Below are 12,582 nucleotides of genomic sequence, written 5' to 3'. Positions count from 1 at the left end.
AATTAGTTCAGTTTTCCATGAGCAGCCCATAGAAAAAATCTATGGCTATAAAATATAACCAGAAAGTCCTTTATTTTCAACCTTTCTAGCTGAATATTAATTTCAAATAGCAGATGTCCTAATATATTCAAGAACATTGTCCAGTAGCAATACAAAAACACTAAATTCTCTTTTTTTTTTTTTGAGACTGAGTCTGGCTCTGTCGCCCAGGCTGGAGTGCGGTGGCCGGATCTCAGCTCACTGCAAGCTCCGCCTCCCGGGTTCAGATTACAGGCTTGAGCCACCGCGCCCGGCCAAAAACACTAAATTCTTATTTCATCATTTCAGAACACCAACTCAGTAGCAGAACAAGTAAGAAATCAAACTTTAATTTCTACTGTGTTTAGCCCAGAAAAAAAAAATCCTTTCCTCCAGGATTCTGTACCTCAAGTCATCTTAGATGTTTCTACTGTAATAAAAATGTTCTTCAGCCACAAATGACATTAGAATTCCTTGTTGTAATTTCCATGTCACCCAGTGGTAAAACAGAAACTGAGCTACTGGGACAGATAAGTTAACCTAAAAAAACAGCGGCCATCAACATTATTTTACATAAGCAAACATGAATATGCTTTATACTGGAAAGTTCAACATCTGCTACAAGAAAATCCAAAGTAGAGTTAAAACGGCCCTGAGGAACTGACATCAGCCAGAGTTATTGTTTCCATACCCACTTTCGACACTACATACACCATTCTTTTTTTTTTTTTTCAATTTTTATTTATTTTATAATACTTTAAGTTCTAGGGTACATGTGCACAATGTGCAGGTTTGTTGCATATGTATACATGTACTATGGGTGTGCTGCACCCATTAACTCATCATTTACATTGGGTATTTCTCTTAATGCCATCCCTCCCCTCTCCCCAGACCCCAAAACAGGCCCCAGTGTGTGATGTTCCCCACCCTGTGTCCAAGTGTTCTCATTGTTCAATTCCCACCTGTGAGGGAGAACATACGGTGTTTGGTTTTCTGTCCTTGTGATAGTTTGCTCAGAATGATGGTTTCTAGCTTTATTCATGTCCCTACAAAGGACATGAACTCATCCTTTTTTACGGCTGCATAGTATTCCATGGTGTATGTGTGCCACATTTTCTTTTTTTATTATTATTATTATTATACTTCAAGTTCTAGGGTACATGTGCATAACGTGCAGGTTTGTTACATATGTATACTTGTGCCATATTGGTGTGCTGCACCCATCAATTTGTCAGCACCCATCAACTCGTCATTTACATCAGGTATAACTCCCAATGCAATCCCTCCCCCCACTCCCCATGATGAGATCACTTGGACTCGGGAAGGGGAACATCATACACCATTCTTTCTAATACCTAATGACAGAAAATGTTTATTTTTTTTTTGTTAAAAATAATTTTTCTTACATTGAATGATTATATCATTTAGTAACTTACCAAGTCCATAAAGCATCAATTGAAACATTCCAGAATGCAAATCTACAAAAATGTGCAGACACTCTGAATTACCACAGGGCTCCAAGATGGGAACAACAAGAGCTGGGAGTGCAGTCTCTATGGAAGCTGAACAATCAAGAATTAAAAATTACTTTTCCATCTGAATATTTTCCAGAAAAATTATTTCTCAATCAATGAGTACAAACAAACCAACTATTGAAGGATCCTAAATGTTAGAGGAAAAACATGATTTTGCAAAATTTGCAATCGTATTATTATGTCAGTTAGTAGTTCAAAAAGAAAAGAAAGTAATTTTCAAGGTGACTTGAAACAAACATGCCCATCTCAAATACTACAGCAAAAAAAATCCAAAATTTCTTTAAGAGGGTTGAAATAGTGAAAATTCAATTTCATCAGTGAGCTGAGTTCTAGTTTTACTTTCACTTGGTAATTACTAATAAGTTAATTAATTTTTAAGGATTTTCTCTCCTATATAATGGAAAGAAAACTGGTTGTTTGTAAACAGAATAAATATCTTTTATGGCCGCATGATTTTCAATGCCATTCTTCATAAAAAAGAGGTATCCTGGCAATTAGAGCCCATGTATTTAAAGAAACACTTGAAAACTAATAAACATTATTGATTACTCAGGAAGAAAAATTTTTTTCAAGTCATTTGTGTACTCCATTTCAAGTCCCAGATGAATTAAGAACATAGGCAACTGCTAAACACAAATCCCCAAAGCTGACAATATACCTGATCTAGAGTTTCATAGTATTTCCACCAGGCCCAATTAACTTTTCTCTTAATTCTGCAAGTGACATAATGAAATCCAGTAAACAAGCAAAACATTGAAAACACACTAAGTGCTGATCAGATTGAGGGGTTGTAAAAGGAATATGCTCTTCTTGTTACCAAGTTCCTCTGAAGCTACAGCACAGAAAAAGAAAGGCAGATACAGAGGGGAATGGCGATACAGGTGCAGGAAGGAGAGGTAACGTGGCAGGCGCAGAGGGGAGTGGCGATGCAGGCTTTTCACCAGGCGTGGCTTCTGCCTGCTACTTTGTCAAACAAGGACAATAACATCTTCCCCTCTATGCCACAGGTTGTTAGGATCAAGAAATGACAAGGCTGTAAAAGTGCTTTAAAAAGCAAAGTGTTCGACAAATGTATATTATCTATATTCCTTTTGAATCAAAGAAACAAACCAAAACCTCTTACTATAAATTTTCAATAATTCAAATGGGTGACATTACCATTGGTACTGTCTACACAAACAAATTATCAAACAAATTAATAAAGTAAAAGATTGCAGAAGATATATTTAATTAGAGAAAAATAAATTGCTTTAAAGCACAGGGTGAGCATCCTCAACTCCAAAATTTGAAATGCTTCAAAATCCAAAACTTTTTGAGTGCTGACATGATGCTCAAAGGAAATGCTTAATGAAGCATTTTGGATTTTGGATTTTCAGATTTGGGATGCTCAACCTGTAAGTATAAATGCAAATATTCCAAACCTGAAAAAAACATCCGAGATCTGAAATACTTCTGGTCTCAAGCATTTCAGATAAGGGATACTCAACCTGTACATCTAATACATATTTGTATACAAAATGTTTAACATGCAAATCCAGCAGAACTCTGACCTGAAAAAAACAGAACAAAAAGGGCAAAAACAAAAATTTCTTTTACCATATAATTCAGACCAATGTGACAAATTAGTTCAAATCAGTGATGTTTTGCTGAACTTACTATGTTAACATAATAAAAAGTTATTACAAATGTGAAACAGAGTTACTGATTTTTGAAACATTTCCATACTGTTACAATTCCTGACAGGGTAGGAGTGGATTCTCTAAAGCAAAACCATTTCTAAAGTGTGGCAACGGAGCAAAACTAGTTCTGGGAATTGGGGTAACAATTATAATTTCAATCTAATTACCACAATTGAGTATTCTTAGAAAAATAGGGCATCAAAGAATACAGAGAACACAGTTCAAAAGACAAGAAATACTTAGACATAAATTGATGTACATATTTTTTAACCACCAATGCCCACAGTTTTCTTTACAGAAAATAAAATACATAATGCCCTAAAGCATTTAAAGGCAACAGGTTTTAGGTAAACAAAAATGGGGAAACTTGCAAAAAATAAAGAAGAGGGAATTAAAAGCAGTGTAAGATGACAGGACTTGCTGCTATTTCGTCCCGCAAGAACACATACGTATCTCCTTTTATTTCTTTTTTTTTTTTTTTTTTTTTTTGAGACAGAGTCTCGCTCTGTCGCCCCGGGCTGGAGTGCAGTGGCTGGATCTCAGCTCACTGCAAGCTCCGCCTCCAGGGTTTACACCATTCTCCTGCCTCAGCCTCCCGAGTAGCTGGGACTACAGGCGCCCGCCACCTCGCCCGGCTAACTTTTTTGTATTTTTCAGTAGAGACGGGGTTTCACTGTGTTAGCCAGGATGGTCTTGATCTCCTGACCTTGTGATCTGCTGTCTCGGCCTCCCAAAGTGCTGGGATTACAGGCTTGAGCCACCGCGCCCGGCCTTCTCCTTTTATTTCTATCATTTATTGAGAACAAGATGAGGAATGGATGAACAGACAGTAATATAAAGTGTGAAGAGTGAAGAGCAGCAACTAAGCTCAATTAGGAATGGCTGTGTGTGGTTCATAGCTTCCAAACTGATCAGGATGCCCTGATTACAAGCGCTGAAGGGTAGAGTACAACACAAGGGAGCAGCACCCTGGCTTTCAAGAGTTAGGCAATGCTGCCAACTGGGCCATATCTCAAGTTACCTTTAGTGCCTTGCACTGCCTTTCTGGAACTTATCTCCAAAGTCCTGCCTCCTCTCCCCTAAACCATTTCTACCCCCACGAAACCACATACCTGAGCTGCTCAAAATCTGAAGTCTATGCCTTCCCCTAGCCTTCCCTTGAAATGCTCCATTCTCTGAGCTACTCATTTCCTTGGGTTATTCCAGTTAGGTGTTAAAAGAAAAGCCAGCTGATTTAAGGGTGACTGCACTAAGGGATTCTAAGAATAGACTATGTAGTCCCTGGTTCCAGTAGGGATCTTAATAAAGCATGCTCACCCATCAAAAAAGGATCAAGTAAGACTACATGGAGAGTATAAATGCATGCATGTGAATTTTAAAAACAAGTTAAAGCACACGCTCTAAAATGGTGCGTCGGCAGACCCTTTCCTCTAGCAGTCCTCATTTCTAGAACTGTCCTGATTAAAGCAGAACTGAGGAGATCAACCCCGCATGCAAGCTTCCCCCTTCCTTCCAAATTATAGTCCCTAAGGCACCCTTCTCTAACACCTAGGACTCTACAAAACACCTAGGGCTTGAAAACCACTGGTGTAGCACATTCCTACTAGAGTTTAAGATCTAGGAAGACCCTGGACTATTATAATATCCTCAAATTTCAGATGAGGAGAATGGCCCAAATAGTGTAAATGACTTGTTTAAGAGCAGACAGCTGAACTCAGATCTCTAACATTTCTACAAAAAGGAATTTTACACCTGAGTTCTGAAGACTTCTCTTTAGAAATCTTCAGAACCTAGGTGAACAGTACACAAAACCATTCCTATGTAAACATATGCTTTGAGTTTATTTTTCAAAGTAATTTATCCCTTGGCAATCATAGTTTTTGGTTTCTATTTTTTAACTTACAAGTTTTTGCTCCGTTTTTTTACTAAGCCTTGTTTACAGATGATACTAAAGTAAACCAAAGCCTATCAAAAGATTACACACCCCCTATTTTCTGGAATCTCAACAACTGAAGTTTTGAAAAATTACAAAAATTAAGATTGCAAAATACTTAAACTCTTCCTTAAGAACAAAAGAGGTGGACATGGTGGTTCACACTTGTAATCCCAGCACTTTGGGAGGCCAATGTGGAAGGATTGCTTGAGCCCAGGAGCATAAGACCAGCCTGTTCAGCAGGCCATGGACTTAAAATAGATACATAGATAGATAAATAGATAGATAGATAGATAGACAGACAGACAGACAGACAGACAGATAAAGACCAGCCTGGGCAACACAGTGAGACCCCATTTCTTAAAAAAGAGAGAACAAAAGGGGAATTTCAACAAGGGTGACAAGACAATTAAATAGGAAAAAACAGTCTTCAACAAATGTTACTGAGATAACTGCATCCTCACATAAAAGAATATAAACAATAACAAGTATTGGTGAGGATGTGGAGAAAATGAAACTTTCCCACATTGCTGGTTAGATTGTAAAGTGGTGTTAAACACGTCAAAAGGTTAAACAGAGTTACCACAAGACCCGGCCATTACACTCCTAGGTGTACAGCCAAGAGAAATGAAAACTTATGTCCACACAAAAACTTGGGCATGAATGTTCATAGCAGCATTATCCACAATAGCCAAAAAAGAAAAACAACCCCAATGTTCAACAATGATGAATGGATAAACAAAAGATGGTATAGCCATACAATGGATTATTTGACAATAAAAGTGAATGAAGTGTTGAAACATACTGTGAACCTCAAAAAAATTGTGTTAAAAACAGTATGTAAGAGACCACACATTATGATTCCATTTATATGAAATGTCCAAATAGGCAAATCTATAGAGGTAGAAAGTAGATTAATGATTGCCAGAAGGGAGACAGAGAAGGAGAGGGGTGACTGGGTTGTGACTGCTAATGGGTACACAGTTTCTTTCTGGGATGATTAAAATGTTCTAAAATCGGCCAGGCGCAGTGGCTCACGCCTGTAATCCCAGCATTTTGGGAGGCCGAGGCAGGCGGATCATGAGGTCAGGCGATCGAGACCATCCTGGCTAACGTGGTGAAACCCCGTCTCTACTAAAAATACAAACAATTAGCCGGGCACGGTGGCGGGTGCCTGTAGTCCCAGCTACTAGGGAGGCTGAGCCAGGAAAATGGTGTGAACCCGGGAGGCGGAGCCTGCAGTGAGCTGAGATCGCGCCACTGCACTCCAGCCTGGGCGACAGGGCAAGACTCCATCTCCAAAAAAAAAAAAAAATGTTCTAAAGTCAAATTGCAGTGATAGTTGCACAACTCTTTCCGTAAAAACCACTGAATGAGGTAATTATATGTGAATTATATCTCAATAAAGCTATTAAGAAAAAAACACCAAAAGGGGGCAGTGGTTAGTAGCTTTTCTAACTCCAGTGAGAGTTTCAATTATACTTTCCAATCATAATTTTTAGGTCTGTATTTAACATCTTTGCTTGAGGGATTAAAGGGGAGGGCCTTCTAATGAAGCTTTTAATTAAATTAAGATAATGAAGTACTGATGAAGCTAATGTTAAACCCTGATAGGGCTAATGGACAGGCACCCCCAAGATACATCTAACCAATACATTCACCAAATTTCTGGCAGATTCTTTATTTCTTTTACAAGGCCCATATTTGCATTTTTGTTAAGTTAGGCTGCCCCTCTCCTTAGTCTCTTTAAAAATATAAGCTAATGCTTTGGTTTATGTTAGATCCCCTTTTTCACCTCTATCTTTTCACTTTCTTTGAATGAGTATGTATTCTAAATGCACATTTCGTTTTCTAACTTTCTGTCTTTCCTTCAGGCAATTTTTTAAAAATCTATTTCTGTCAAAGTGGCTTTAATTCAGAGTTACTAGTACATACCTAAGAAGCAGCTTTTTTAAGTATAATGGGTTGAGCTGGGCTCTGTGATGACAAAAGGAAGTACCTTCGTTACTAGTACTATTAAGACTTCCTACTTATAAGGCACTTCACTTACGTCATCTTACTTAATTAAAGACTGTGCACTGCAGGCACAAGGTAATTACGGCCAAAAACAATTGGGGCAGGGATAGTAAATATGCTCATTATGATGTTGTGAACCTATATTCCTAGAATGAAAGGGTTCACTTTCTAAATGACTGTCCCTCAAAGCTCTGAATATACTTACTAGGTAATTAAACTTGGAAGATTTTTCACTATGTCCATGTACCTGCATTTCTTATTTGAACTCTGTTAATAATTTTTAAAACTTTTAAAAAAAGACAAGGGATGAATTCTGCTTCACTCAAAGGGGCATATTTTACAAGTATATTATAAATATTTGGACTGTTGTTTTATCACTAGAAAAAAGTTTTAAAATCATTCATATTAAATTGTTAGCTCATGTTTCATAAAGTTTTTCTTTTTTATTTAAAAAATTTTATAAATAGACACGGGGTCTCATTTTTTGCCCAGGCTTGTCTAGAACTCCTGGCCTCAAGTGATCCTTACATCTCGGCCTCCCAAAGTGCTGGTATTACAGGCATGAGCCGCCATGCCCAGCCCCATTTCATAAAGTTTTAAGGAAATCCAATACACAAATATTTCAAAAATGAGGCCAAGTTAATAAGTAATAAGGGAAAAATTAGGACAAGTTTGGCAGATCACAAGTTAAATGCAGAAATACCAGCTTCCACAATAAAAGCAAAATATCAGGAAAAAGACATATTAAGATTCCCATCAAATAAAACTGGATACTAGTTTAAACCAAAGAAAACCAAATGTCAGTTTAAAAGAACCTACAGTTTTCATTGGCATTGAAGCCTCTAAGAATGGCCTTCAGTTCTTGGAGCTTCTGATGAGCTCTTGCATGGACACTGTCAATCAGGAGTTTTTCTATTGATAAGTGGTCAATCTGCATAAATAAGAACAACAAATTCATACATGCAATTTAAACATTTTTACTTTAAAAGCCCAACAGTAGATTACTGTGCTTCAAAATATTTCCTTTTGGAATCACATTGATTAAATGTTAACCACTAATAGAAAGCAAACTTAAAGTTAAAAATTAACTAACATGGTATTGAGTTAAAAATTAACTTACATGGTATTGATAGCTTAAAAACTATAGTTAACATTTTGGTAAGTATAGGCAAAGATACTACAAATTAGTTATGGTGCCCTAATGCCAGACCTTAAAATTAAAATGGTATCTGATCTAAATTATAAAATATGAAAGAATATCTTAAAAATTATATATTATAGTATCAGATGTTTTTAAAAAAAAACAAATGTAAGAAATGTAACATTTACTTAAAATAAGTTTCATAAAAGGTTTTAGGAAGAATTAGATATTTTTAAAAATTTATGCTAAGAGTTTAAGGATAAATGGCAAGTTACATTCATTTAAACCAATATTAAAATATATTGAGATCTTTTACCTTCATGGCTCTTTCTACTAATTTGGAATCAGAAGCTGGCAAAGGAGGATCATGAAAAATCTGTAAAGGCTTGGAGACATCATTCTCATCAATTTTAATTGTAACTTTGTGAACAGATGCTGTTCCAGTTTTTCTCCCAAGAACCTGTTGACTAAAGAAAAAAAATGAAGAATTTTTTTCAACACAGTCTGTTAACTTCTAGAATAAAATAGAGACAATCCATTGTGCAGTTTAGCCAGAGCCTGGAATATGGCAGGCCCTCAGTGTTTGTGGAGGGAATAATAATGGGAAGATAGCTATTCTGTAATCCAATACAATATTTGATTTATTGCATTAAGATATATAATTTAAAAATAAAACATATACACACACGAAAAAGAACCCCAAAACAAAAACTACCTGTCTTCAAAGTGGCATCTACTCACCTCTGACTCCTTTACAGAAAATGGTGGTCATTTGGGATAATAAGATTCGGGGGTGAGGAGAAAAACAGGAATCAAATAAAGTTCAAACAGGGAATTGAGAGTTGTAAACAGTCCAATACCGATTTTCTCCCAAAGAAAAGTTTTTAACAGGCACAATTCAAAGTGGAAAACTGTGGTAAGCATGTATGTTTTTAAAAATGATATCCAACAATCTAACCTAATGGTCTTTTAGCAATTTGGTATAAGTCCAGAGTAAACTAACCTCTCAAACTTTTCAAGAATAGTAAGTCTTAGTACAAATAGGTAAATGTCTATGTATTTAAAACATGTTCTATGACAGGTGTCAACTATGGATGTCCTAGGTGGTCTACATAATACCATGGGGCCTTACTAAACTAAAGCATCTTACTAGAGGTGCATAGCTATTGGTATACAGTCATTCCTTGGTATACTTGGAAGACTGGCTCCAGGATTCCTGTCCCAATACCAAAATCCATGCAAACTCATGTCTTGCAATCAGTTCTGCAGTCAGCCAGCAGAACCCACGTATAGGGAAGGTTGGCCCTATACGCAGGTTTCGCATCTTGCAAATTGATCTGCATATAAGTGGACCCACACAATTCAAGTTTGTGTTATCCAAGGGTCAACAGTATATTAAATCAGATGTATGAGAGAAAAACAGAAATAAAAGAGTATTTACAGTCATAGCACGAACCCACCAGAACTGATTTTACTTACTTCCAAACTGAGAGGGAGAGGCACTTTCCAGCATGATACCTTTCCACCTGTACAAGGTCTCCCCACCGTTCTCGGATTAACATTAGAGTTTGGGAATGTAACACTTCTAACTGAAGTGATAAACAGAAAGAATCTGATAGATGTTGTTAAGTAAAATTAATATGTTACACCAACAGTCAATCAAATACAGGCAAACTTCATTTAAGAAAGGCTCTCTTATTGAAAAACTGGAGAAAAATTTCTGAAGAAAATTTCTGAAATGATTATTTCTCCAATGGCTCATCCTAAAAAGTGTTATAATTTATAGCATAATTTCAGAAAAAGGTTTTATATTTAATTTTAAACCAATATAAAACCATAAAGTGTGGGTTGTGTCTTAATTTATCATAGTTTAGAGAACACGGATTGACCAAAGAGTACTATTTTTTTCACCAAACAGTACTTTTTTATTATTATTATTTTTTGCTTGTGTGTGACGGAGTCTTGCTCTGTCATCCAGGCTGTAGTGCGGTGGCACAATCTCAGCTCATTGCAACCTCTGCTTCCTGGGTTCAAGCGACTCTCCCGTCTCAGACTCCCTAGTAGCTGGGATTACAGGTGCTCACCACCACAACAGGCTTTTTTTTTTTTTTTTTAAGTAGAGACAGGGTTTCACCATGGTGGCCAGGCAGGTCTTGAACTCCTGACCTCAAGTGATACACCCGCCTCAGCCTCCCGAAGTGCTGGGATTACAGGCGTGAGCCACCATGCCCAACCTCAAACAACACTATTTTTAACTAATCACTTTTTGCTTTTACCTGCAAAGTCAACAGTAAAATTTTAAATTTGGTTTATTATAAACATATCACTATTCTTCACAGTGGCCAGTTCTCCGGCTCTATTTGCACCCTAAAAAGGGTGGGGGAGATGGGGGCAAGGAATGTAGACTGCTACAGTACAAGACTAAGGACAAATGAAAAATGTGGGAGAGGTACCACAAAATCCTTACAAATACATGTCTCAAATATCAGAAGGATACGTAGGCAGTTGTACATATCCTGAAGAGGTTTCTCATCAGCAAAGAGCCTAGACTGCACCAGCTGATGGATGAAGCTGATTTGCATGCTATGAACCAAAGCTCGCCCATCTTCCATTGGCAGAAGAAAAGAAGGTAGTTAATCAAATAGGTGTACAAATGTGTCACTATACCAACTAAGGAAGCATATAATAACAATGAATTTTTTTAAGAAGCACTGAAATTATCTACAGAAACTTGACATTGTACTCTGAGAAACACTGAAACTTCCACGGTCAATAGGTAGATACAATTACAAAACTTGCTTCAAATTACAGGATAAATTGCTACACACATTTATTATTTTGCAGGAATATATATATATATATATTTTAGAGACAGGATCTTGCTCTGTCACCCAGGCTAGAGTGCAGTGGCATGATCATGGCTCACTGCAGCCTCAACCTCCCTGGGCTCAGGTGATCCTCCCACCTCCCAACCCCAGCCTCCCAAGTAGCTGGGACTATAGGAGCACAACACCACACCTGGTTAATTTTTAAATTTTTTTTAAAAAATGGGGTCTTGCTATATTGTCCAGGCTGGTCTCAAACTCCTGAGCTCAAGCAATCCACCTGCCTCGGCCTCCCAAAGTAGTGGGATTACAAGCATGAGCCATCATCCCCAGCTGGGAATATTTCAATAATATAAAAATATCAAACATTTAAATTAATACTTATGATTTAAATCACTACTTATGATTTACCTCCTGTTTCCTTATCCTCAACTAGAATTTCTAGCTTGAGAAGACGCCATGGAACATCAGGGTCATCTCCCATCACAGTCAAGGTGGCTTCAAATTCTCCTTCAACACGAAACTTCACCCGGCCATTTGCTTTTAGAAGAAAAAGATGAAGAAAAAGAAGTGTACTTTGCTAGAAAATGAGAATCTTCCCCCTGACCTAGAACTTTGAGTCTTACTTATAAAAATTTTTAAATAGATTGAAGGTTCTTTCATAAGGTTCCAACAATTCAATGGTTCCTGAATAAGAAGTAGCCAGCTTCCAGGTCAAGAAATGAAAGGCAACTCTTCTAACATAAATGAACAATATTTTCTTGAGGCTCAACTCTGGGGAGCCTTCTCTCTTTCCAGCCCCACTCCCAAGCTGCAAATACCAGCACTGTATTTCTGGGTACTAAAGAGAAATGATATGGCTGACAAGTCATAGAATCAAACACCATAAAACTGTCAGTCAAATCTTCACAATGCTATTTCTTTGAATAAAACCCAAAAAGCTGTTCAGGAAAATATTCTAACATGCAAATTCTGTCGCCCAGGCTGGAGTACAGTGGTACAATCTTGGCTCACTGCAACCTCTGCCTCCCAGGTTCAAGCAATTATCTTGCCTCAGTCACCCAAATAGCTGGGATTACAGGTGCGTGCCACCACACCCAGCTAATTTTTGTATTTTTAGTAGAGATGGGGTTTCACCATGTTGGCCAGGCTGGTCTCAAACTCCTGACCTCAAGTGATCTGTCTGCCTCAGCCTCCCAAAGTGCTAAGATTACAGGCATGAGCCACTGCACCTGGCCATCAAGTCTTAAAAAAAAATAAATTTCAGATACATACCAACTGTAAGATTTGCTAACTGAGGAGGAAGATCTGTGGTTACAAGCCGATGTCTAAGAATCTGATTCAGCTGATGGAGTGTGGCTTGTTTTTCAATTTTGGTAATTGGGTCTGGAGGAATAATTTTATCCTGCAAAAAAATTTAAGTGATTTGTAAATA

The 12,582-nt window shown here is 37.4% G+C and overlaps 1 protein-coding gene across 2 annotated transcripts in view; it reads right to left on the bottom strand.

Moving 5' to 3' along the window:
• The window catches only part of MED14 (mediator complex subunit 14), an 88,030-nt gene that overhangs the window by 53,016 nt on the left and 22,432 nt on the right, over nucleotides 1-12,582 (bottom strand). For both annotated transcript variants that reach the window (XM_009197416.4, XM_003917592.5), the window contains exons 5-11: nucleotides 12,423-12,552; nucleotides 11,559-11,687; nucleotides 10,820-10,927; nucleotides 9,802-9,934; nucleotides 8,639-8,789; nucleotides 8,001-8,112; nucleotides 1,455-1,580 (exon numbers count right to left, since the gene is read on the bottom strand). In XM_009197416.4, the coding sequence (XP_009195680.1) occupies nucleotides 1,455-1,580; nucleotides 8,001-8,112; nucleotides 8,639-8,789; nucleotides 9,802-9,934; nucleotides 10,820-10,927; nucleotides 11,559-11,687; nucleotides 12,423-12,552 (889 nt within the window). The remainder of the gene's footprint in view (nucleotides 1-1,454; nucleotides 1,581-8,000; nucleotides 8,113-8,638; nucleotides 8,790-9,801; nucleotides 9,935-10,819; nucleotides 10,928-11,558; nucleotides 11,688-12,422; nucleotides 12,553-12,582) is intronic.

This window comes from Papio anubis, chromosome X, assembly GCF_008728515.1.
Source record: "Papio anubis isolate 15944 chromosome X, Panubis1.0, whole genome shotgun sequence".
In the NCBI taxonomy this organism is placed as follows: Eukaryota; Metazoa; Chordata; class Mammalia; order Primates; family Cercopithecidae; genus Papio; species Papio anubis.
This window is presented reverse-complemented; position numbering and strand designations above follow the sequence as displayed.